Source organism: Asparagus officinalis, chromosome 8, assembly GCF_001876935.1.
Source record: "Asparagus officinalis chromosome 8, Aspof.V1, whole genome shotgun sequence".
Classification (NCBI taxonomy): Eukaryota; Viridiplantae; Streptophyta; class Magnoliopsida; order Asparagales; family Asparagaceae; genus Asparagus; species Asparagus officinalis.
The window spans coordinates 48,496,294-48,522,143 of NC_033801.1; the positions used below are offsets into that span (position 1 = coordinate 48,496,294).

At 38.9% G+C, this 25,850-nt stretch overlaps 1 protein-coding gene and 2 long non-coding RNA genes across 4 annotated transcripts; all 3 read right to left on the reverse strand.

Annotated features, from left to right (window-relative positions):
- LOC109822103 lies at nt 5,115-6,648 on the reverse strand. The gene is made up of 2 exons (XR_002242028.1): nt 6,569-6,648; nt 5,115-5,342 (listed from the first exon to the last, which is right to left on the reverse strand). It is a non-coding gene; the product is annotated as an uncharacterized LOC109822103 (long non-coding RNA).
- On the reverse strand, nt 7,588-11,716 carry LOC109822102. 2 transcript variants are annotated; one of them, XR_002242027.1, is made up of 3 exons: nt 11,645-11,716; nt 11,483-11,572; nt 7,588-7,767 (listed from the first exon to the last, which is right to left on the reverse strand). It is a non-coding gene; the product is annotated as an uncharacterized LOC109822102 (long non-coding RNA). The 2 variants fall into 2 exon arrangements; XR_002242026.1 differs by lacking the exon at nt 7,588-7,767 and adding an exon at nt 9,029-9,163.
- Nucleotides 15,072-17,193, reverse strand: LOC109822101 (protein FAR1-RELATED SEQUENCE 1-like). Its single transcript, XM_020388269.1, has 6 exons — nt 15,868-17,193; nt 15,740-15,787; nt 15,566-15,628; nt 15,426-15,494; nt 15,257-15,340; nt 15,072-15,177 (listed from the first exon to the last, which is right to left on the reverse strand). The coding sequence occupies exons 1-6, from the start codon at nt 16,264-16,266 to the stop codon at nt 15,151-15,153; spliced, it is 690 nt and encodes a 229-aa protein (XP_020243858.1). The 5' UTR covers nt 16,267-17,193; the 3' UTR covers nt 15,072-15,150.

Below are 25,850 nucleotides of genomic sequence, written 5' to 3' on the forward strand. Positions count from 1 at the left end.
AATTAGTATAATTAAGAGGGAATTTTTTATCATGATGAGCTAAGCTCTCCTATTACCACTACTACAAAATGTAGCAGCCCAACGGTTTGTAACCGTTGGGCAGAGAGTGTCCCCAATGGTTACAACCGTTAGGGCTGCTAAAACACCTGTTGTGGCAAAGCGCGTTGGGGTTGACTTTGCCCCAACGGTTGAAAAACTTGCCCCAACAGTTATAACTGTTTCATTTTTAATTTTAAAAAATTAAAAAAAAAGTCACAACGGTTAGAACCGTTGGGGCCTTAATTAACGGAACCGTTGGAGCCTTAATTAACCCCAACGGATGAAACCGTTGGGGTCTTAATTAACCCCAACGAATACAACCATTGGGGCAAGTACCTAATTTAAAAAAATCAATGATGTTCAAGTGTAATCACACTCTTAATAGAGACAAAAACACAATGCATTCTTTAGAAGGTAATCATGTTTTCCAACAACAGAGAGATGGCAAAAGAACCCAATCACTTTCTGGCAAAAGAATCCAAGTCCTTAGACAATTAAACAACAGCAGAAAGAGCTAATCGAATAAAAGTCCTATAATTTAAACTGGCAAATGTTTAAACCTACAATCTTGGACATTTAATTTGATCTCATAAGAAGCAACCCCCAAAGTTTCCAAAAAGATGCAGGCTAGTTGCGATACATGAACTACATTCTCATTTCATGTAAAATCTCAAATTTTTTAAATAATTTTTTTTTCAAACATTATCACAAAAAATAGATAATTTGTCAAATATATTATCATTAAACATAAGAAAATCACCAACCTAGTCCACTTGCCGTGCTCCATTGGATAATAAGCCCAAGGTTTCGCTGTATTGCAAGGCCCCACGGTCGCCTACAAAGAAAATCCATCAACACCACCACAAATTCAACCCAATTACACAAATCAAACATGCATTCCACTCCAATTCATAGGTCAAACAAAAGAAAACCTTAGCAAACCTTGGATCCAAAACCTAGATCCAACAAAAAAAATCAACAAATCGGTCAAGATCACTTACTTGCTGATACAATCCATAGCACAGGAGTACGACATCGTCTGGAACTTGGAGGTCGTTCCGTTGTTGTTGGATCCATCACCGAATCCAGCGTAGGCCGTGGGGGTGTATAATCTCTCAGGGTAAGCGAGACTGGAGCTAGCCCTCGCCATTGAGATCAAAGAGAAGATTAATCTTAAGATCCAAGAGATCTGGAGAGAACCAAATAGTTGTTAAACCTGCAAATTTACCTTCTAAAGGGCAATGTATCTACAATACATCCAGAATCCTGGAGATGTTACCATTTTCAAGCTTTTGTACCTGAAACTCTGTTAAGTTAAAGAGTGACAGAAACCAAAGCACGAAGAGCCGTTTATTTTAGTGATATGAACCTTACCTCAGTCTGTTTACTTTCATCATCAACCTTAGTTGTACCCAGAAGATTTTGCCAGCACTAACAGCAACATCAGCTGACCACAATAATATTTTTTTAAATTCTCACAAAATGCACGTATCTTTTGTTCTTGAGAGCACCACTGACTGCCATCATATGACAAATATCTGAAACAGATGCCAAAATCTCACAGACACTGCAACGTGTACATAACCTGCATGAAATGGTAGTTGTCTTTTTGTATCACGTTTAAGCCAAAATAAGAGTTTCCTACAGGAAAACCATATTCGCAAGCGAGAGGGATGAATCTTGTCACAACTTAGATAAGCAAGTGGGAGCAATCTAAAATCATTGATCCAAGACTAGGTTATAGCAAAGGTGAAAGAATGATATAGATGACTTAGGAGATGGTTGTAATGCCCCAAGTGTAAGTTATACCACAAAAATCCAGGTTATGAAAATTTTTTGGCAGTCGGGAGATTATGAAATGGATGCATGACAATGACATGGTAAATGCACTGAATGCATCAAATAGCAAACGTGTATCCATTACACACAACTATTTATTCTCAACTTGTAATTTTATATGACCAAAAGAGGCAAATAGAACATTGTCTGGGGCACTATCACTTCAAAATTTTCTAATCTGACCCCATCGTTTATTTCCCAGGACACTATTAGATAAAGAAAACTCACTATATATTTTGCTTGCCAATTATTCTCTTTTGAGGGGTGTTTGTGATGAGCACGCATGTTCCTTTTTTGGTTGGGAGCATTACTATCTGAAGCCAGCAACCTGATAACTTAAGTTTAGTAAAAGGATGAGAAAACACACCAATTCATCTTATCATCATTCTGAATTGCTGAGTTCTCTCCGCCTTAAAATAAGGCCAATGTTGCAATATCATGAATGATGCTTTGTTTAATCCCTTGAATGAAGGTACCCATTTGTTGGAGAGCTGCTGACAAGGAGGTTGCATCCTTGTCTAAGCTATGTGGTTAGCCCGCATCACTATCTGTGGGAAATAAAAATGTTACTGTAAGAAACTACATCATATTATCAACACCACATAATATTTTAGGAGGACGAATATTTTGCTCCTTTTTACATGTCATGCCAATTCAAATTCTCACATACTGCTTACCAAACATAAGAAGTTGATGTCGAAACAAGATTGCAACTGTGAAATCTCAAACGTGTAACCCGCACATAGAAAATTTCTAGAATAACCAAATCAGGTTTAACAAAATTACCACAAAAGAAAGTTAGATAAATGGTTCATAACTAATATGAATTTAATAGCACCAAGTAACAAAATAAACAAAAAGAAGAAAAAAGAAAAGCCTAACTATAAAGTTGACATCATCAGTTTCCATCATAAGTTGTATTAGACATAACTTAACCCTTACTTACATTATACATAACTTAAACCTAACTATATAATCTGTCATCATCAGTTTTAGTGGCAATTGATAACAAATCCAATGCAGTGGCTCCTGCAATGGTCTCAGTCTCTCTTACAAATTGGAATTATGTTCCTTTCTTTGTACAAACACGTGTACTTCCTGATAGAAGCACACTCTCGACTCCTCCATGCAAACTCCATTTCTCTCCGTACATATGTTTGTAAGTTCGCAAAAACAAAACATAAGCATGCATATCCAAGGCACGTAGTATGGTGTAAACAACAACATGTCTGTAAACCTAGAATTAGTAAATGATGTGATTACCTTTTGTTTATTATAATTACAACTCAGCTTAAATTTGTGTAAGTACAGTAGTCTTTTTATCCTTCTGCCACCTAATATAGTCCTACATTCAAACACTAAATTAACACAAAGGGGAAAAAATCAAAATTCATAGTACAAAAACATCCAAATTAACATAAATGAAAGAAAACAAAGGAACTGAACCTTCTTGTGATTCTCATCACCGTCCTCCCTCTTTGGCTTCTTCATATAGAGATTCTTCTTCATATAGAGTACTTATAGAAAATTTTAAGATGATAATATCTAAATATGAAAGGAACAATATAAAAGAAATACCATAAATCAAAAGAATTTTATTCATATAAGCACAGTTCTCAAACGATGATTTCCCCAAGCAAAATCTCAAAGAACTTACAAGCTAGAGATAGAAGAAGGCAGCCTCGCTGGAGGTGGCAAGTAACAGTCGATAGTCTCGTTGGAGGCTTCTCGAGTAGCAGAGACTTATCGAGGGTGTAGATAACCCTAAATAGAAAATGCCCAATTTTTTTTTAACAAATACACAAACATTTCAAATAATTTTCAAATTAGGGTTTAGGTTTTGAGGAAGAGGACCTACAAGCGGTTAAGGGAGTGGAGGCAGCAACTAAAGGTGCTCGATGACGGTTAGATACTGTGCCAACCATTGCAGGTGCTCGACGGAGTCGCCGGTGGTGCCTTTCGAATCGCTGGGTGGCGGGGGGACTAGGGTTAGGTTTTCGATCGGGATCGAGAAGCGACAGAGGGTACTAGGCTGGGTGGCGGGGGGAGTAGGCTAGGTCGCTAGGTGCTCGACAAAAGGAGCCCAACAGAGGACGCATAGAGGCGGTGACAATCTCCCAGAGGCGTTGACGATCTCCGAGAGGTGGCGGCCATCTCCGAGAGGCGGCGGCGAGCTCCGATTTAGGGTAGAGAGGAGGCTGACTTCTAATTTGGGGGCTTTGTAACGAGGGAGAGAATGGAATCATGAGAGAAAGTGGGTATTTTTGAGGCGTTGCGGGGTTTTTTTCTATTTTATGTTAAAAAAATTGGGGGAAATTCTCCCTAATTCTTGTCGCTGAAAACAGGTGTGCCCCAACGGTGGGAACCGTTGGGGTTGTAATAACTTGTACCAACGGTTACTAACACCTGTTGGGGCTGACCATCTTTTTACTAGTGAGAATCTACCATTTCTAGTAGCTAGCACACACCCAATAGTCTCTGTCACTAGATTTTTTTGAGAAACTTCTTCTATCCACCATGCTTTAAATTTTTCAGTAAAGTGGAACATTAGCAAGGGAGCTAAAATTGCTTCTCGGAAGACGAATGATTGGGGGCTAGCTCTTTGTGTAGCTTATTTCCCTTAGCACACAATCTGGTCTTCACCAAACATGTCTCTGACTGTTCCTAAGGATTCTTCTTTGGCAATAATTGGACATGCATGGCACCACACTCTCCGTCATGGTATCTCCAAAGAAGCAAAAAAGAGAAATATCTATACCTAAAGACCTTCTTTCTTCCTCCAACTACTATGTCAATCAGTCAAAGGACACTATGCTATGGCCTCTCTCTATCTCTAGAGAATTCTCAGTTAAATATTTCATATTCTCTCCTAAATTGCGAAGGGATTAAATCCAGCTTTTTCCACTTTGTTTAAAATTCTCTAAACTCTACTAAGTTCAAGATCTTCCTCTGGTTACATTCTAAGAGAAAGCTTCAGACTAGTGATAAATTACTGAATAAGGGTTTGGAAGGAGATTCAAGTTGTCCTTTCTGTTAGCTTGAGTTAGAAACAGACAATCATATCTCCTTCAATTGTCCCTATGCTAAGGAAGTACAGTTTTTTTTTCTCCCCTTTTTTTCTACTGTTCTCTAGTGTGCAAGTTTGATGAGATTTTATACTCTAACTAGCAAATACCCCCCGCGAGACGCGGGGGAAAAGAAAATCTTATAATTGTTTTTAAGAAATTGTGAAAGAATTTCATTGAAAGGACTTCACCTCAATAATCATAATAGTTAGTTATCAACAAATATATGTACAAATAATGAAAGTTTTGTTCAAAGAAAATTGCGGATGCATAACGATCCTCTAATTCACACACGGTGCTAGGCCTAAAAATGATGCTATGCTTCTAGGCCCTTCATCCAGGCAATCCAATTCCTCATTGAGTCCCATCTCTTTTTCCCCTTGAAAATTTTTTAAGTACCTGATTCATAAAATAGACAATATAGTAGATAAAAATGATATAAATACATGAATCTTGTTGTTTAGTCAATACTTCTTCGAACTTGGCTCGTTTGAGGTTTAAATCTGAATTTTCTTGAGATGCAAGAGACAATCCCAAGACCATTTGGAATCGATTCCTGTTAAGTCTTTTAAACCTCCTCTTTCTAGAACTTGGCGTGGCCTAAGTTACAAAGGATATACAAACTATGGCTAGAAAACTAAATGTTGTCAAGAAATTTGATAAATATAGCAAAACACTAAAGAATTACACATCAATTAATTTATCATTAATCCCAACTTATTTTATTTGGGTATATCAATTAATTTATCTTTAATCCCAACTTATTTTATTTGGGTATATGAATGATCCTTTTATGACTTTTTTTACATAATGTACTAACATATTTGTTACCCACAAACTAAACTTTCTTGGACTTCAAGGTTTTCATCATCGGTTTTATGCTCAATAATAGTTCAAGCAAAATAACTTTTTGGGTGTACACATCTATCATATATTGCCTACCTTTCCATACATAATATACTAAAAGTATTGCCCAAAACATTAAATCATACTTGTAAGTTGTAATCCTCCACAGGTTTCTACTAAGCGCTTAGGTGTAAATCTCATCTCAGACGTTATTCTTACTGGTCTTCCTATTGCATTTTAGCTCAAATCATCAGCATATATGCAGGTTCTAATCAAATTTTTTCATATGTAGTGTGTATAGTATCATTGTAGGTTTATTCTGGAATTTGCAGTTTCAGTCAAATTTTCTGATGTATAATATGTATAACATTTAGATTGTAGGTTTATTCCCCTGATATTGTTGCTAATTGTTGTCTAGTCTGCTGTCTAAAACACTAAAGTCATTTACAAAGTTATCATGCATGTAACATTCTCATATTGCTAATTAATTTTCCAATCTGATACCTTCAAAATTTGAAGTCATCATGTTAGTCATAGTTTTTATTATCATTATTTTCTATTATATTGTTGCATATATCTAGATATAGCATTTATGCACTTACTGTAAGTGATTAAGAAGAAAATAAACCTGACGTGGATTATTGGTACAAATCTAGATGTGCCTATAAATCTATTACTTGTTGATATTATTTTTAGTAGTAAAATACCACTAGAAACATTTGCGTAGCAAAAAAAACCATAATTTCTAGCATAAATGAAATTTGAGTGAGGAGTAATACCTGCCATCCTAACCAGTAATGATGATAGTATATTGATCTCCAAAGGTAGCAACATAGTGTGGCTTCTGGTAGTTGGCTTGAGCAAACGACCACTCAGAACATACATTGGCATCACATTTGAAATAATAATCATTGCAAGATTGACATCTTTTCTTAATCAATAACTACAAACTTGGACAATAAAAGAAAAAATTGATATGTAGAAATAGGAATTATGAATTATCACCAGCTTTTTGTGTCCACATAATTAATTCCGAAACAGTTATATTTATGTAGCACGAACCACTAGAAAGAAACAAAAAGGACAATGCTCAGCAAGATGGTGTAATCAACAAAGATAAGTTGTAATATGCTATGAGAACCATAGAACAAAGAGTAAAAGAGAAAATAATTTACACAAGCATACGCTACACTATTCACCTTCTTATTAAATATATACAAGTAATTATAGTGAATATGCTGATGGTTTATTACAAAGAACAAACCAATAACAACTGAGAAGTGTAGGTGAGAGTTTTTTTTAAGTTTCATAACTTTAGTGAATTAAATGCTAACTTTCTTACAGGAACAGAGGAGTTTTATTTACTTTCACCAAATTGTCTCATTAGTCAAGACTATAATACTATAATGCATCATCCATTTGATATATTTATCAGGTCATATTACACCTTTGTACCATTTTTTCCATAGAAAATTTTTATCCAATAGAAAGAATTTAAAATATGTCAACAATTCATTATTCTAGGCTATGTGAATAATTAATGGAAGTAAATGAAAGCAATATCCCTCCCTCCCTCTGTGCACATGCATGTGTGGAAATGAATATGTGATATTGAGCATTTCGTCCTATTCTACCTATTATCATTTGAGAAACATGTTAACTTACAAATTAATGTTCAATAATTTACATTTAAGCATACATTTCATCCTCATATTTGTACTTGTTTTTGTCCTTGTGCATCAAATGTTAGTATTGTTTGGCCATTTGAGGATCAACCATTTGAAAACATGTGATATTAACATGTTGTGAGCTTCTTAAGTTTGAAACATCACATTATGAGATAAACAAATACCTTTTGGGTAGGCAGAGAGAAAAATATCTAACCCCTGTTTTGTAGGGTTCAATCTAGTAACTGCATTTCAACTTTATCCCAAGTCTGAAACCTTACAACTACGAAGTCTGTCGCAAATCTCTCAACCTAAAAATTGATCTCTCGATCATGAAAAAGATCAGAATGACATCAATTCATATGTTACATTGAGGACATGTTGCAATTATAATAAAGTAGCATTGAGGACAAGGTGCAATTATAATAAATGATGCAATTATAATAAAGTAATTTTTCGAATCCATATAGATGAGGCTAATTAAATCAAGACAAATCACCTCGATATAATGCTTCTTTCAAGCATACATGGTGTATTCCCCATCGGTTTAGCTAAAACAAAACTAAGAGCATCAATTCGGTCCTTTTTCCTCAAAATATATTCATCCATGAAGTTAAACATGCTTATAACATTAAGCTCAACAAATATAAATTTAGCATATGAAACATCATCTTCAACAGAAAATGTTAAACTACTCATTTTTCACCCATCTTAAAGAGCTTAAACCATAATAATATGCGGAAGCATTAAAATTAATGCAAATTAGGTACTTAACTAAATGAAAATTTTAAAGATTTTTCAAGAAAAATAAAAATAGAAGGAAACTGCATAAAGGACTCCATGAACTGAGAGAAACACCGAGTGTGTCTATTTAGATTGGAGGCAATCACCTGCAACAACCACAATAGAAATCTCACATGACAATGAACTAAACATAGGATGCTCAATAATTTCACATTATAATAGTTAGAAATCTTAATACAGTTTAAACAACAATAATACCCTGTACTCTATATGTATCATAAAACTAAACGAATATGAATTGAAGGAAAATTCTAGAATAGAACAATCAAAACTTTCATGTTCTTGATATAGGAGAAAGAGGGAAAGTACCAGTTCTTGAAGCGAATCGAGTTGAGAAACCCAAAATTGAACCACAGCAAGATTCCAAATTTTCTTAATTGAGGAAATAGTAAGAAGGAATCAAATCCTCGAAGAAAGGGGGGAAACAACAACAGTGAGAGAAACATGAGATTTATAGATTATTTTTCGCAAAATTCACCACTTTGTAATAACACCCAAGCATTAATCTAATTATAAGCTTGAATTCAAGAATCTAATAAGCACGTAACAAAATCCACCAAAAACGCTTAAACGCTCATTTTTTGCAAGATTCGACAATTTGTTAGCAAATTATGAACCAAAAAGGCGAAAAAGGAAAAAAGAAATTACCTTCCATAGGGAAATCTCGAAATGTGCTAATAGTGATCCCCTTGACGAACTCCCTCAGCTCATTGGTAACCCCGACCCTCTCCAACTCATCCGACGTCGCCTCCTCCGTCGACGGTTCCTGCAAAGCCAAGCGCTTAATCGGCGAGATCGGGATCGGGATCCCGATCTCACCGACGAGCGTCTTGATCTGATCCGCACGCTTCAGGCCTCAATTTTTATCTGGTCGGCCTTCTTCGACGCCTCGACATCCAGCTCCTTGGATAATTGAAAAACAGAAATCAATTTCATCGTAGTTATCATCCTGATTGAATAAAGAAGTCTTTTAAATCTCCTCTCTAATACTGGTGTGGTCTAAGCAAACATACATGCACACATATAGAGTATGATCAGTACGCTAAATGTTGCTGGAAATTTAATAAACTTATGGAAACATTACGAATCACATCAATTATTTTCCTTCTGTCATTATTTCGTTTGGGCATATAGGTCATTCTTTTATGATTATATTTACCCTAATATACTAATAGGTTTAATAACCCACATAACCAAACTTTCTTGGGCGCAAGGGTTCTTATTGTAGAGTTGTTTCCCGAATGTTAATAAGTCAAGCAACTCCACGAAATATACATTTGTCTTGTTGCTTAATTTCCCATAAATAAAGTAATCAAGTGCAAAATGCATGTAAGAATGAGATTCTTTAAAATTTAGACTAAACAATTGCAAGAATAATCCTAGCAAACCATGTTCACATACCTAAAACTCCCAACAATATCAGTGTGCCTGGGAAAATAAATTCATTGATGCTCACGTAGATAGTCCAAAGCCAGCTAACTTGATACATAAATAGGAAAAAAAATCTATATTAATCTATTATTCAGAAAAAATATTGGAATTATCAGTGATCATTAGTCAACAGAATGTAATTGTTATTTCAAACAATCATTGAGAAGAATATTTGAAGACTTATATTGTTTGTGAATAAGATGTCTTGTACAATTATTAATTATGCAAGTAGCTTGGAGCTTCTGCAACTCCTACAACAATATGATAAAGCCTCCAACTTCTCTAAATGCAAAGGAGACATTATTAGAAGCTCTATCTTTAGTAGCAAATAATTCATGCGCGAGGTGAGACACCCATAAACACTAAACTGACACCCAAACATCATTTGAAAATATTTGTTGTCATCATATAAAATAAACCAGCCACTTGTATATGCAAATTATGGCTTAGGGCTAAAAACTTGGTTAATATCATCATTGTTATCCATCCAATGTAATACCAATAGATATTGCATGTTACTAATCTCAGAAAATTTGACAATCATCATAGCCTAAAAGTAAAAAAGTAACAAATGTAAACTTGTGGCATGACAACTAAATACCTTAATAACCCATAGTAATAGCCATCCAATACAATGTGTGCACATTGTAGGTTGCTTGCATCTCAGAAAATTTGATAAGTTGTCATGTATATTGTGACTTATAAAGTTCCTGCAATCACAAGTTCAATATAAAAGTTAGTATTCTACAACATTCACATCATGAAAGGTAAATATTACAATATGGAGGCATATAAATACTTACTATATATTATAATAATATGTTCCATCTTCTTGAATGAATGATACTTACTTGTGAGGTTGATGATATTCAACCATAGATCTTCTTCTTTTGATGATGATCTTTGAAGGATTTAGGCTTCTGTCAGACGTAGGGATCAATTTTGAGGAGAGAGTACTTAACTTTTTACCTCCTTTTTATCTCCCGAACAAATCCCAAGTCCATCACCTCCTTGACCATCATGCTTCTAATCACATCACTCAACACTCTCCCTCACCTCTTAGATTCAAGGACATTTTGGGAAGGCCCCCTGTTCTGTCTCAATGGGATGGGAGGGATGGGAGTGGCATGGGCTCGGGTGAGGGAGGGGTTATTTTGGGTTCGTCAAAGCCCAAAGAGGACAAGAGAACCTATTTTCAGTCCAAAGTGTTCATCAAGTTACTAAATATGAATACAATTAGAAGAGAGAAAAGGGCAAAAGGGGAAATGACCACGTGAACAGTGTAAAGCTAATGAAGGTCTAGTTCAATTTGTCGTTTCCCAATCAATTTATATTGAACAAAACTCATAAAGAGTAAATTTCTGACCAAACTAATAAATTTTTTAGCATGGAGATTTTCTTGCAAGAAAACAGTGAGAAATATTTGGAACTCAAGACAAATACCGAGCACCTCACTCATGTTGCAATATAGTGATGATAACGGTCTCCAATAAACACTCAATTTTACTTGGATAACTTTTTTATTTTTATTGCCATTTTATTAAACAGTCAAACTCATAAAAATTAACGGTTTACCTTTTCAACGAATAGAGAAATGAAGTTATCTTTATTTTTGTAGGGCAATCAGAGAATAAGTCTCTTAAATATTATTTTTTTTAAAAAGATGAAAAACATTCTACTTCGGCTTAATTTCTAATTATCATCAAAAATATCGATACAATTTATCCATCCAAAACCCTGCCCTTGTTTAATATTATACACAAAACTAAAAGTGAACATAAAAGAACTGACATTTTCAACGCCGCATCTACGGATCGAAGCAGCAAGCTTCATCACGATGTCATACACTTGTTTGTAAGTCATCCACGCATATTTACCCGCCTAAAATAGAAACAACAAAAATATTAATCAGCAACTAAACCCATAAAGAGGGGAAAAGCTCAAAACCAGTACCTTGCCCTCAAAGATCTCGCGGCGGCCGAGCATTCGATTCTCAGGAATCAGCATACTTCTCAACACTCAATCTAGTAAATAGAAAAGTAGCATTGATGAGAATATAATCAAGATTTCCCAAAAATAAGAAAAGAATAGAATAAATTAAAAAAAACAACAAAATTAAATTTACCGAAAGATATCCCAGCAGCTCTCGAGGCCGGGGATGGGCGGAGGGTAGCCGTCCTTGGCAAAGATGCTCCTGTAAGTGGGTCCCACGGAGGGGCGGCCATCGGAGCCCTGCACCCCCTTCTCAACTTCCGACGAGGTACTTCATGTTCTCTTTTTTTCGTTTTCCTCCTTTTTTTCTTCTTTTTTCGTTCAGGTGATCGATGGATCTGCGATGGAGTTGTTGTAAATAAATAGTAGGATTAAAAATTGAAAAAAACTGAAGGGAGGGTAGGAAATGGAGGTTGGGGGAAGGTGAAGCTACTTGAGACTTTTGAGGACTACAGAATACCCAAAATGAGAAGCAATCATACCTTAGATCGCCTCTATAGCAAGATCGAGCAAAAAAATCAGTAAAAATACCCAATTTTCCCAATAAAGTCGTTACCTTTTTCTCCCGTGCGAGAACTTGGCCGCGCCTTTGGTGAGCTCTTGCGATTTCTTGGCTGCTTCTTTGGTGATTTCTTGTGATTTCTTGGCTGCTTTCTCGGCGATCACTCGAGCTCCTCTTTGGATTGTCGATGGCAAACACAAACAACAAAACCCTAGAACGAACAACAATGGAAGAGGGGAAGGCCATAAAAAGGGGTTAATATTTACTTTCCAAAAATACCCTCAAGCCTAAGAAGTGATAAAGAGAAAATATTTGGAGGGCAGATTTGGGATGAACAGTATTTGATGAAATTTGACCTGAACTCCCTGAAATATCCTTTGCCCAAAACAAATTTCAGATGTTAAGGCTGAAAATAAATTGAAAAATGAAGGGTAAATCCGGAAGAAAAACAAAAAAGCCATCTAGCTTTTAGACAATGTTTTTTATAGCACTTTAATGCAAGATCATAAGCTTTGCTTCTTGTGGAAAGTTATCTTCCTAACTATTTGTTGGTGCATGTGGAGAACCAGAAACAATCTGATCTTCGATGATTTAAGATTAAACCCCAATCCCATTGCATCACATATTTCTCAGATATTCTGGACAGGATGTTCAAATAGAAAGAAGGCGGCAAATATCAGTAGGACAGCAAATGAGGTTGGAATTGCAATTAGTGCTTATGGATGGTTCAGTTGATGAAATCGTAGGGGAGAGCATCTAATGGGGTTCTCTTGTTTGTTTTGATATCAGTAGCAGAGGCGTAGGAGTCTGTGTTTTGGTATAAACTACATGAAGTTAGAAGGGTGTTCAATTGTTATGTATAATTTGCATATTTGACTCTCTGTGACTTTCGAGCCAGATATGGGGGTCAGTGCAGCAGGTTAGAATTGACGACAAGGTCCTCTCATTCTTTCCTCTAGGATCTCCCCCTATCAAGCTCCTAGAACATGTTCTTCATTTTTCTTTATATATATAAGATTGCTGCTAGCAGAACTCAAAAATGGGACAGATTCATGAGACAGATGATGTGACGAATACAGCTGGAAAATATTAATTAATTGTAAAATAGTGAGTTGGATATATGAAAGGGTACTTTGGTAATTCTGTGAATCATCTCTCCTGTCAAATAACACAGCAAAATTAGGTTTACCCCAAACCCAAAGCTCCTCTTGCAAACCCTCGATGAGGTCGGCGACGGTGGGCCTGGGTGAGGGGGCGGGGGTGATGAGGTCGGCGACGGTGGACATGAGAAAGAGATCATTCTCATGTCGTCGGGCTCGACGCGGTGCCCCGCTCGATGCCCTCAGAGGAGGAGGAGTTGAGGCCTAAATGAGGCGGCGGAGGGTGACATTGGGGGTGATGAGGTCGGGGTCGAGGGGCTGCCTGGTGAGGGGGCATGTGTCGTGCTTCAGGGTGAAGACTCAGTGCTCGAAGTTCTGGCGGTCGTAGGTGATGCTGGTGGAGAGGGTGACGGGTCCCTAATGATTTGGAGGGAGATTGGGCAGAGGAAGAATGAGGGGACTTATACTGATCCTTCCATTTTGAGAGAAATTAAAAAGATCCCATCGTTGCTGAAGTTTGTTATCGACGTCATGTTCTCGTCGTCACCGAAAACATTTTGTACTCCAAGTTTATGCTATCACCGACTTCCTCCCCCTCTCCGGACATGCTTGTTTAGACCTATTATGGGTCCTCCTCTTGGGACTCAAACTTCCATATTTCTGGTCTTTTTTATTTTTATTTTTTTTGCTGTTATGGTACAAAAATTGTAAAATTTCGTCTATGTTACATGATATGAATATGAATTTAGTGCTGAAACTTGGTTGTTGTTGTTGTCTTGTTAAAGTTGGAGGAATTTGTGAGACATTGCTTGGCTTATATTCTTGTGCTTATATTCTTGTAAAAGAATGTCTTATTTTTGTGAAAATGTTCTGTCTGGTGCATTTGTAGCGAAAATATGCCGACCTAAATAGCTTGCATATACGCTTCTGTTGAGATTTCTTAATAGCTGGTTAATGGAACTGATCGCTCACTGTTGAGGGAAATTGTGAGTATGGTCGTGCTCTATATTACTTCTTCGTGGACTAAGTACTGGACATGAAAATCCTGTGGACGGAGCATTTTTAGCAGGTTTGTTCAGCCTGAAGTTTGCAATTTCAACAGAATTTGGATCATGCAGAGCCACACTATAATCACTAAACATTGATTTGCCTGCTGGTGCATCAACATGCTCTGGACTTTTTAGAGCAGCCTATTGTGAGATAATATTGGTTTTCTTTCTCACAACAGAACATGTAAATTCCCACTCATAAGCATTATTGAATTGTGAGATAATATTGGTTTTCTTTCTCACAACAGAACATGTAAATTCCCACTCATAAGCATTATTGAATTGCTGTCTAAAACCCAAACTGCAAACTTCTTTTTGTTTCCTGCTACCTATCTCAATGACAATAATTTCTCGTACCATGAAATTAATAGCTGACATCTACTGGTTACAATCAGAAATTCCTAAAATCACTAAAAAATGACTGCACCAGCTCTGTTTTGAAAAAAAATCACACTCCTGTACATTACCAAGAAAGCTAGAAAGCTCAAATCTTCTCTTTAACAGCTTTGATATACAATACTCAATTGCTACAATAAAGGTCCAAGTTGCAAACATTTTTTGTTAAGAAGAATAATTTTCATACCATCAAATTCAATACCTGGCAAATTTGAACATGATCCATTTGATACCTATTGCGAGATAACAACTGAGAAAAGAGTACAAATGGGTATAAATGATACTTTTGCCAAGTGATCTGCACATGACGACACTTAATCACGATTGTATAATAAATCTGAACATGACGACACTTAATCACGACATATAATAAATCTGCACATGCTCCACTTAATCACGATTCCACCGACGACACTTCATTTAAAGTTTGGGATCCTCGTTTGTAGCCTTCACCAATAAAAATAATAATGGTTAGCATCAGTAAAATTTATTATATGTTATAGATTTAAATCATGTACATTCTTACCTGAAGAGAAGCGTATGAGTTTGGTAGAATAGCTTGTTCTTGGCTATTGACATGAAAAATATACTGAGTTGGATAAACATGTTCCTACAGTGCAAGAGAAGAATTTCAGCTTTATGATGATACAACAAAATTGTAAAGAAATAAGATAAAATAGGTACTAGTTACACACCTGCAAAACTGTAGTATAAGGCCTTGGTATTTCATGATGACTACTGAATATAGGTTGATAAAATGATCCCTAGAAATTAATGAGTACAGATTAGAATATATAAGATAATATGTAGTGTTAAGTAGATAAATAATATACACCCAATTCGAATTGCATATTTGTTGGTTGTCTTCATTTAGCTTCACATTTGATGAAAGTTGTTCCTACAAAAAAGAAAATAATTTTTTTTATTTCATTTTGTATCATACTAAATCAAGTATTAACCATTGAAGGTTCAACAAAATACACGTCATGGGATACATAGTCAAACTTACAACAAGTGCATCAGGATTTTTCGTTTCAAGCCGTGTTTGTTTAGAAACCTATCGAGCACACAATTAGTATAGAGCAAACTAAAATATTAATAAAATTACTAAAGAACTGAACATGATAGTTTATTTACCTTTTTCTTCTTTACTTTTTGATCAATTGTAGATATCTTCCTTTTTTCTACCGGACGGCCTTTACTTTTTACATGAACTGGATCGCCAATTTCTATTTCCTTCGTTTTCGTAGATTGGGACAATGTTGAATCATCCATTGCTTGATTTCTTGCTTCATTTAAAATTTTCATTACATGATGAAATTTTTCCTCAGATAAAGCTCCAATCTCCGCAAATATACTGCAACTCTTTTGAATAGAATTATAACGTTGAGCTGGTCCTGTAGGCATCACATTAGAAATAGAACGGACCAAAGAATACAAGTGCTTGAAATCTTTTCTCCAACTGTTGAGAATGTATCTACTAGGAATCTCATTTACATCTTTATAATTTAAAACAGTTAGAGCATGACGGCACATAATACCTCTAAATTGAAACAATCAGCAAATGCACCAAACGTCTACTTCACCACCCTTATAATGAACTTCAAATATCTTATTCGTCATTGTACCATCTTTCTGTTTTACACGCTCCTTAATTTGAAATTTGGATATATCTCCATCAATATGAACAAAAGAAAGAGTACAAGATACCAAAGCCTTTAGCTCTTCTTGAAACTTTTTGAAAATACCAATAGTATAAATTTTGGATAGCTGCTCCTCTATAGGATGTTCTGAAATTAATTTTGGAAATTTATGGAATGACTCAAAATCTGCTTTTGCTTCTTTCTCGAACTTACTTTGTAAAGCAACATCATACTTTGAAATAAATTGTTTGAGTGAAGTTTTTGGGTGCACATATCCATCAAAGAAAGCATTCATACTCTCACTTCTTTGAGTAGTTGACATGCCGGCCCAAAAGATATCCTTTACCAAAACAGGAGCCCAATGATGTCGATCTTCATATAATGCACAAAGCCACTCATTATCCTCAAGTCCATATTGTTCAATCATTTTTTTCCCAATCTTTTTCAAATTGTTCGACCCGTAAGGAATCATACACTTTGTTCTTCAAACTCCTTTTAATTTCTTTGTATTCTTTATATCCACTTAGCTTTACAGGAAGCTTTTGCATGATATGTCATAGGCATAGTCTATGATGAGCCTCTGGAAATACCTCGGCAATTTCTCCTTTCATTGCTTTGCATTGGTCGGTAATTATGGCCTTGGGAGGAATTCCTGACATACATGATAACCATGTTTGAAACAACCAAATAAATGTCTTTGTATTTTCTCTAGAAAGCAATGCACAACCCAATAAAATAGACTGATTATGATGGTTTACTCCCACAAAAGGAGCAAAAGGCATACTATATCTGTTCGTCAAGTAAGTGGTGTCAAAAGAAATTACATCGCCGAAATATCTGTAGGCGTATAAAACTGCTTATAGGTCCCTTAACACAGCTCGGCACGGTGATTCAACAAACCAACGAACCATCGGGCGATATATCCAAGCATGATCGTTAGACCACAACATCGAAGCTAAATGAGATGCGACGAAGCAGATTAACGAGGCGACGAGTTTAAACACCGAAGCGGATTTACTGCCAAATCAGGATCCGGACTGCCAAATCAGAGTTCAGATCAACGATGAAGCTCGGATAAACCGATAAACCGCAAAACCGGACAACAAGCGACACGGCGAACACCCGGGAGAGCTCGGCCAGTACTGAGTCATTCAGGTGGCTCACCGAGCCACCTAGGTGGCTCGGTGGCCGAGCCACCAAAGGAGGCTCGGCCAAAGCCAAAGCCGAGCCACGGGCAGATCTGGGCCCAGATCTGGGCCCAGATCTGCTTTCAATGCCTATAAATAGGGGGTGTTGGCTCATTGTTTAGGAGGTTGGAACTTTTGGAGCCGAAACTCTGCTGGATTGATAGCTCAACTTTGGAGTTTTGAAGCTTTGAAGACTTGGACATTTTCAGATCTGGTTCTCGGCGATCATCCACGTCAAGCAAGGCAGGAGTTCGAGAGAGAGAGAGAGATCAGATCTGAGATTCACACGGTAATCCTCCGGATCAAAACTTGGTTTTTGATCCCGAGAAGAGTATCGATTTTGCTTGGTCGATTTCGATTACTAAAGGCTATTATTTCCTAGGTGAAATAGTACCCCCGGCTTTTATTTCCTTCGTGAAATAACACCCATCATACCGTGTAGGTCCGATCGGATCAAGATTGCGCGGTGGTCCACGGATTAACCCCGGCGCAGGCGAAGAACCCACACAAGCAAGAGACCGCAAAACAGGATCTTGCGATTTGTTCGAAAGAATGAGAGTTATAATTTTTCTTTTTTCTTTGATTTTGTTGTAACCGGATCTTATAAAAAGACCGGATCTTTTGTAATCGAAAAACTATTACTTGAGAAAGCAATGACATCAATGAAAGTAACTTTCACCGCGAACAATCTGGCGACCACAGTGGGACTTTTGAAAGCCCAAAGAAGGCAGTTCGCCCTCAGAAGGAAACGTTATCTTCTGATGACGATAGCTTTATACCTGAGAAGTCGTGCCAACACACGATAGGTTACTCCGACCTTCAAACAGACGAGTTGTACTATCGTGTTGGGGGTACGAGTAAAACCAGGAAAAGGGGTCCTCGAGAACTAGAAACTCAATGTCCCTGTTCCAAACTCATTCGGGCAGTATTGTCGGAGTGCAACTGCACCAATACAGTCCCCGAAAGAATTTCGGTTTTCGAGAGACTCAGTACCAAAGCGCCAAAACCAAGGCCTAGGCGTTTCCGACGAAGGAGAGCGTTGGTTGAAGACGGAGAATTTCCGAGGGTCACCACAAATATGACCAGCAAAGGGACATCGAGACAGGATAATCCCAAGTCGATTCCGGAAGCATCCTGGCGTATAACACGTCTGCAGTCTGGAGCCATCAAGTGAGGAACTTATGGTAGGGTTCGGACAAGATTACCTTCAGAAGATGAAGAATCGGATGCCGGCTCGGCAGTCGCATCAGATAATACGGTGTCCAGCGAGGGACAACCCCGCGAGGCACTTATGATAAGTGCAGAACAAGTGGCCAAGATGCTTGAGGAAGCCATGGCTAAACAACAAGAGAGCTTCAGGTTCGAAATGCAGATGGCCATGCAGAGTATGAGAGAAATGCATGACCAACAAATCCAAGCACTGATGAACCAGCAAGGCGAACCAAGTCGTCGCCACCAGGTTAATCAGGAAGATGAGGACACAAATGCGAATGAAGCTCATAATACCAATAATCCTCCCGTCAATGCAGGGGGTGGTAACGAGAATGCTAGCAAAAACACAGGTGAAAGTTTGAAGATTAAAAACCTCGAAAGCAAAATCAATACGTTGATTTCCGCTCAATAGATGAAGAAGATGGGCATTCCTTGTCCATACCCAAGAGATTGGGAGTCAATCCCGTATCCGGCGAAGTTCAATCTAATCAACTTCACGCCGTTTAATGGGATGGGTTCACCCACTCAGCATTTGATTTACTTCAAATCACACCTAGGGGTTATCTCTGGTAATGAGCCTCTGATGGTACGGTCCTTCGTTGGCACTCTTCGTGGAGCCGCCTTCGATTGGTATCTCCGCCTCAAGCCAGGAAGCATAAACAGCTGGGACGAGAAGCAATGGGGACAGCACCGTCCAAAACATGGAAGGATTTGAAGGTCCGAGGAGAGCAAGCCGAGCGATTCCTCAGAAGGAAGAAGACGGAAAGGGGCCAACATGCGATGAATGCTCCGCAACAGAATTTCGTCCCACGAGGGAAAGGTAAGGCACATGCTAATGCAGTTGATGCTAATCAAACTTTCCAATTACATGCAACCTCAGCAACAGCAGCAGCAGCAACGAGCACCACAACAATCGTAGTCACAATGGCAACAACGGCCTCAGAAGCAGAAGTCTTCAGAGCCAAGATTTCCCAAAGTGTACTCCTTCAAAGATGACGAAGTTCCCGGCATCTTTAAGTACCTGTTGGAAAATAACAAAATCCAGCTGCCGGCGATCGTGGATTAAGAAGGGGCTAGCAAAGTGACGGATCCGAAGTATTGCGCATACCATAGAGCGGTCCATCACCCTACAAAGTCATGCTACCATCTCAAGGATAAAATCCAGGCGTTAATTGATGTAGGCGTCATAACCCCGAAGCCGTCCAAGAATGTCAGAGCAAATGCAGTATCAATCAGCTTTGGATCAGTGCCCACAGCATGGTTTAAACCAGAACGCATCACCAAAGTTGGAATGAAGATAGTGAATGACGACCCATATGGACAGCGTCAAAAAGGACTTGTGCCACACACAGCCTCAAACGGCGAAATCCTCTGAGTTCATCCCGACTTAATTGAAGACGATCAGTGGACGACTTTCTCGATCAAAAAGGGTAAAGGCAAGTCCTGCAATGCTACCTCTGCGATCTTCGAAGAGGATGGTAATGAAGCTCCTACCTTCCCGCTCTCCGAAGAAGAACAAGAGGTCTTTGCCACTAGAAGCGGAAATGAGTATCACTTCAACTATCCATCACCTAGTGATCAGTTAGCTGAGCAGGGGGTGACTAAACGGGGACCAGCCAAAACTCTTACGAAGCTGGGTGTGATCACGACTCCTAGACCAGTTGAAGAAGCTCGACAACAGCTGGTTAGTAAACAGAAAGAAAAGAGGCCCTAGGAGGTTCAGAATCCGAAGCAGTCTCGTTTCAATCGTCCGATTGGAAAAGATAAACCGGAAAGCTCGAACACTCCGTACGTCTTCGATATTATGGCTCAACTAGCTAACATCCCAGCACGGATAACATTGTATGAGTTGCTGCGGTTGTCTAAAGAAACCAGGGAAGCCTTGCAAGAAGCCTTGGCCAATTCAGAAGTGTTCCTTACTCGGATCAAGCCGGCACTTGAAGAGCCAGAACCGTTAATTCAACACTGTAATATAGCGGCTAAAAACCTTCCCTGCATTACCTTCACCAAAGAGGATATGCAGACAAAGAATTCAAACCATGACCGACCCCTATATTTCATTGGGTACATTGGCTCCAGCAAAGTCAACCGAATCCAAATGGATCCGGGTTCTGCTGTGAGCATTATGCCGCTTCGCTTGATGCATATCCTCGGTATTCCAGTTAGTAAGTTGGCGTCCACAGGCACTGTTATCTATGGATTCAACACTAGCGGGTCAAGACCCTTGGGTAAGATCCGGGTAAAATGTCAAATGGGAGATTTGAAGACAGAAGTCACATGTTATGTGATCGATGCCGAGATTTCATATAACTTACTATTGGGTCGGCCTTGGATCCATAGTAACGTTATAATCCCCTCCACTCTCCATCAGTGTTTGAAATATGTCGACACTGATAATAAGGTTAGGACGGTGGTCGCGGATAAGCAACCATTCAAAGGGTATGAGAATTATTTTACTGATTCTCTCCTTTATGGTAACGAATCTGATACTGAATCATCGGCCCATGGCACGGACAGCGGAGAAGAAGCTGATACCGAAGCCGGACTTGATTACAATGGAGGTTATGTTTTAAACGATATTGTACCCTTTGTAATCAACCTTAACGATGAACAATCGTCAGATGGCAGTTGTAACTGGCAACCTTGCAATAATGAAATAAATAACGATTTAGAGTACTCACTGTCTCTTGATGATGTGATAAAAGAATTGTATGATAATCCCGATTTATATCTGCCGTTTCAATCGTCCTATATAGTAAAGGAACGCCTCCAGCATTCTTTCGGAACAACCATGGTCGTCCCGAACAAAATAAGAGGCGCAAAAGAAGTGATTTACGGTAAAGGAAAAAGCTCTCCATTACCAGATCATTTCTTAAGGGAAGATGAGAATGATGACAAACCCGGTCGACATTTATCTAAGTATAGCCCGGAAGCGCGCAAGCTCATGGAAAAACAAGGATATGATTTCACTCTCGGAGAAGGTCTATACTTCGATCGAGGTCATCGTATTCCAGCCAAAGCGGCATATGTACCAAAAGGGAAACCGGATGATTATTATAAATTCAGACGAGGGTTAGGGTATGAATCTTCTTCAGAAGACGAATGTTGCTGGTTAATCAATAACCAATCATCTGAGCAATACAAAGATGGGTACCCGTCAGATTCCTCGGAATGGGATTCCGATACAAGTCTGGAGGAAGCATTCAAAGCCCTAATGGAGAACATGGCTACAGCTGATCCGTCCACAATAGAGAACGATGATCAAATGCCAACATGGGAAGACCCGTGGGTTCATCACCTGAACATGCAGTATGGTGATAGGTTCGAACAGAGAGAACCCCCCACTGAAGATAAAATAGTCCAAATTAACATGGGTGACGAGGCTAACCCAAAGCCTATATTCATCAGTGACAGCCTTCCCCCAAATGAGAAGGAGGAGTTAATTGCTCTCATCAGGGAGTATATTGACGTCTTCGCTTGGAACTATGAAGACATGCCAGGACTCGACCCCAATGTGGCAATGCACCGCCTCGATATCAAGTCGGATGTCAAACCTATCAAATAACAGCAAAGACGGTTTCGTCCGCAGATTATGGAAGCCATTGAGGCAGAGGTTAAGAAATTGATTGAATCAGGATTTATCCGAGAGGAGCAACCTCCAGACTTGCTAGCCAATATCGTTCCAGTCATGAAGAAGAACGGTAAAATCAGGATTTGCATCGACTTCAGGGACCTGAATACGGCATGTCCAAAAGACGACTTTCCTCTCCCAATCACGGATGTCATTATCGACAATACATGCGGATTTGAGAAAATGTCTTTTATGGATGGTTTTTCAGGATATAACCAAATCAAGATGCACCCAGATGATGAGAAGCATACAGCGTTCAGAACACCCCTTGGTGTCTTTTGCTACACGGTGATGCCTTTCGGTCTAAAGAATGCAGGCGCCACGTAGCAGTGAGCAATGATTAAGATTTTCCAAGAACATCTCAGGAAAACAGTCGAGTGCTACGTTGACGATTTGGTTGTAAAAAGTCGCAATAAAGAAGATCACATCAAGAACTTGAAGACGATGTTTGATCTCATGCGAAGTCATCAATTGAAGATGAACCCCACCAAATCCTTCCTTGGAATGTCCAACGGAAAATTCCTTGGATTCGTCGTCACCACTAAAGGTATACATATCGATCCTGATAAGGTGAAGGCGATACATGAACTGCAACCTCCTAGAAATCTAAGAGAGCTCAGATCTCAAATCTTTCTGGGAAGTGCCAACTATTCTCTAAGCTAAACAAGAAAGGTGTGTCATTTATTTGGGACGACGCCTGCCAAAAAGCATTCGAAGATATCAAAACATATCTGACGAATCCTCCTATTCTCGTCGCACCAAAATCAGGTAGACCGTTCTTGATTTATCTCAAGGCGATGAACCACTCGATAAGTGCTTTATTAGCACAAGACGATGATAATGGTCACGAACAGGCAGTCTATTACCTAAGTCGGACCATGATAGGCGCCGAGTCTCGATATCCGATGATTGAGAAAGAATGCCTCGCATTGGTATTCGCAGTGCAAAAGATACGGCATTACCTGGTTGGACAGACGATTTATGTCATTTCCAACGTTAATCCAGTACGGGTATTTATGATGCAACCGGCCTCTATGAATTGGCGGTTAGCGAAGTAGGCCCTTCTCTTGTCCCAATATGATTTGCACTTCAAACAGCAGAAGTCAATCAAAGGACAAGCGATTTGTGATCTTTTGGCGGCAAACCTGACAACGGATACGGCAGAAGTATATGATGACTTGCAGGACGAAACCCACGAGGTTAACACTACATCGCACCAACAAGTATGGCAATTATACTTTGATAGTGCTTCGAGGGCAGTTAATAGGGCAATAACCCCCGAATGTCCTAAAGTCTCCTCCGGAGTTGGAGTTGTCTTAATTTCCCCGGGGAAGCATGTGATGCCTCGGGCTTATTCACTGACTAGTCCGTGTTCCAATAACGTAGCCGAGTACACAGTTTTGCCAAGGAGCTGGGGGTCGAATACCTCGAAGCTTTTGGGGATTCTCAATTGATAGTCAACCAAGTACGTGGAGAGTATGAAGTCAGGAACCAAGACCTGATCCTGTACCACCAGGAGGCCATAAAAATGGCAGATTCTTTTGAAAAATTCTTTATTGAATACATCCCTCGTCTCCAGAACGCTTATGCGGATGCACTGGCAGCACTAGCGGTATCACTTGCGTAGCCTCCCGAAACTGAACTATTAGTCACAGTAAGGACGCATCAACTCTGCATACCTATATACGATATGGATAATGAAGAGGAAGATGACGGAAACATAAGCGCCAAGGAGGTGAATTCAACTCAAATTGGGTCTAAGTCCCGAGACTGGCGTTTTCCTATCATTGACTACGTCCAATATGGTATTTTGCCAGAGGATGTAAAAGAAAGAGAATCAATCCGTCAAAGAGCATCAAGATTCTTCTATAATACCGAGACCCATACATTATATCGTCGAGGGTACGATGGTTTGTTACTCCGATGTCTTTCGAACAAGGAAGCGGAAGAAGTTCTTAAGGAAGCACACGAAGGAGAATGTGGTGCGCATCAGCCCGGTGCCAAACTGTATGATCGCATCAGGAGAATGGGATATTTTTGGCCAACAATGGTTCGTGACGCAATGGAATACGCCCGAGAATGTCAGCCAGATACATGCGAATTATATGCATCAACCGCCAGAGCAGTTGCACACGTCAACCACGTCTTGGCCGTTCGAGACATGGGGTATGGACATTGTCGGTCTTATTTTTCCCCCTTCAGTCAAAGGTGATCGATTCATTCTCGCAATCACGGATTACTTTTCAAAGTGGGCTGAAGCAATTCCGCTTAGAGAAGTGAAGACGAACAACGTCATCAATTCCATTAAACATCATGTCATATACCGACACGGCGTGCCAAGACGGATCATTCATGACAACGGTCCACAATTCATAAGCAACGCCTTCGTCAGGTTTTGTGACAAGTTCAAAATTCAAGATATTTCGTCAACAGCTTATTATCCCGCTGCGAATGGATTAGCTGAGGCATTTAACAAGACGATCATTAAGATCCTGTCAAAGCTCGTGAAGACCAATAAACGAGACTGGGATGATAAACTCGGTGAAGCACTCTGGGCTTATCGTACCACCATACGCACACCTATGGGAGCTACCCCATATTCGTTAGTATACGGATGTGAAGCTGTGCTACCATTGGAGATCCAAATCTCATCCCTTCGGATCGCTCTCGCAATCGAAATGACGACAGAAGAACAACATCAAAAACGTCTCGAAGAACTCGAAAGGTTAGATGAAAAGTGCTTGGAAGCTCAACAACACATTGAGTTTTATCAAGCCAGAATATCTAGGGCTTTTAACAAGAGAGTCCGACAGAGAAGCTTCAAGGAAGGAGATCTGGTCCTCGCTGCTCGCGACCGATAATCCTCAACTCCAAGAAGAAAGGTAAATTTGAACCCAAATGGGAAGGACCGTTTGTGATAGACACAGTCTACTCAAACGGCGCATATCGCCTGATTACTCAAGAGGGCGCCAGGCAATTAATGCCAATAAATGGGAAGTTCCTGAAAAAGTACTATCCCTAGTACATTCAGGATAACCCATTTACCGGGAAGTTCCTTGAAGAATATTACACTTAATATTCTAGAGAAAGAACTCCCTTTCTTTTCTCTTTGGTTAAGCTTTCTCGTGGTTATAACCGAAGTTGAAGTTTCACTTCGATAAACGAAGAACTCTTTTTTCAGTTTAGATAACCAATCCTATAAAAGGTAAGTTTGTCTAGATCTTCCAGATTCTCGGAGTGGAGATCACACTTCTAGTTTCTTTTGCGCTGGAAATAGAATATAAAATTCTTCCTTTCCAGAATCAAGGAATAGAATATAAAATTCTTCCTTCCTTGTATTCGGGTTCGCCTTCACCCTAAAAGAAGACCGGGAAGTAGAATATAAAATTTTTCCTTTCCCACACCGACCTTTTCCAAGAATTTATCAATCTAGGATTCATCCTAGGA

What these genes read in the sequence shown, in the direction of transcription:
- LOC109822101 (XM_020388269.1), bottom strand. Translation starts at nt 16,266, where the DNA reads ATGTGCCGTCATGCTCTAACTGTTTTAAATTATAAAGATGTAAATGAG. An exon ending in CTTATACTACAGTTTTGCAG is followed by an intron (nt 15,341 to 15,425) that starts GTGTGTAACTAG and finishes CTTGCACTGTAG; the next exon opens with GAACATGTTTATCCAACTCA. An exon ending in ACTCATACGCTTCTCTTCAG is followed by an intron (nt 15,178 to 15,256) that starts GTAAGAATGTAC and finishes TTATTGGTGAAG; the next exon opens with GCTACAAACGAGGATCCCAA.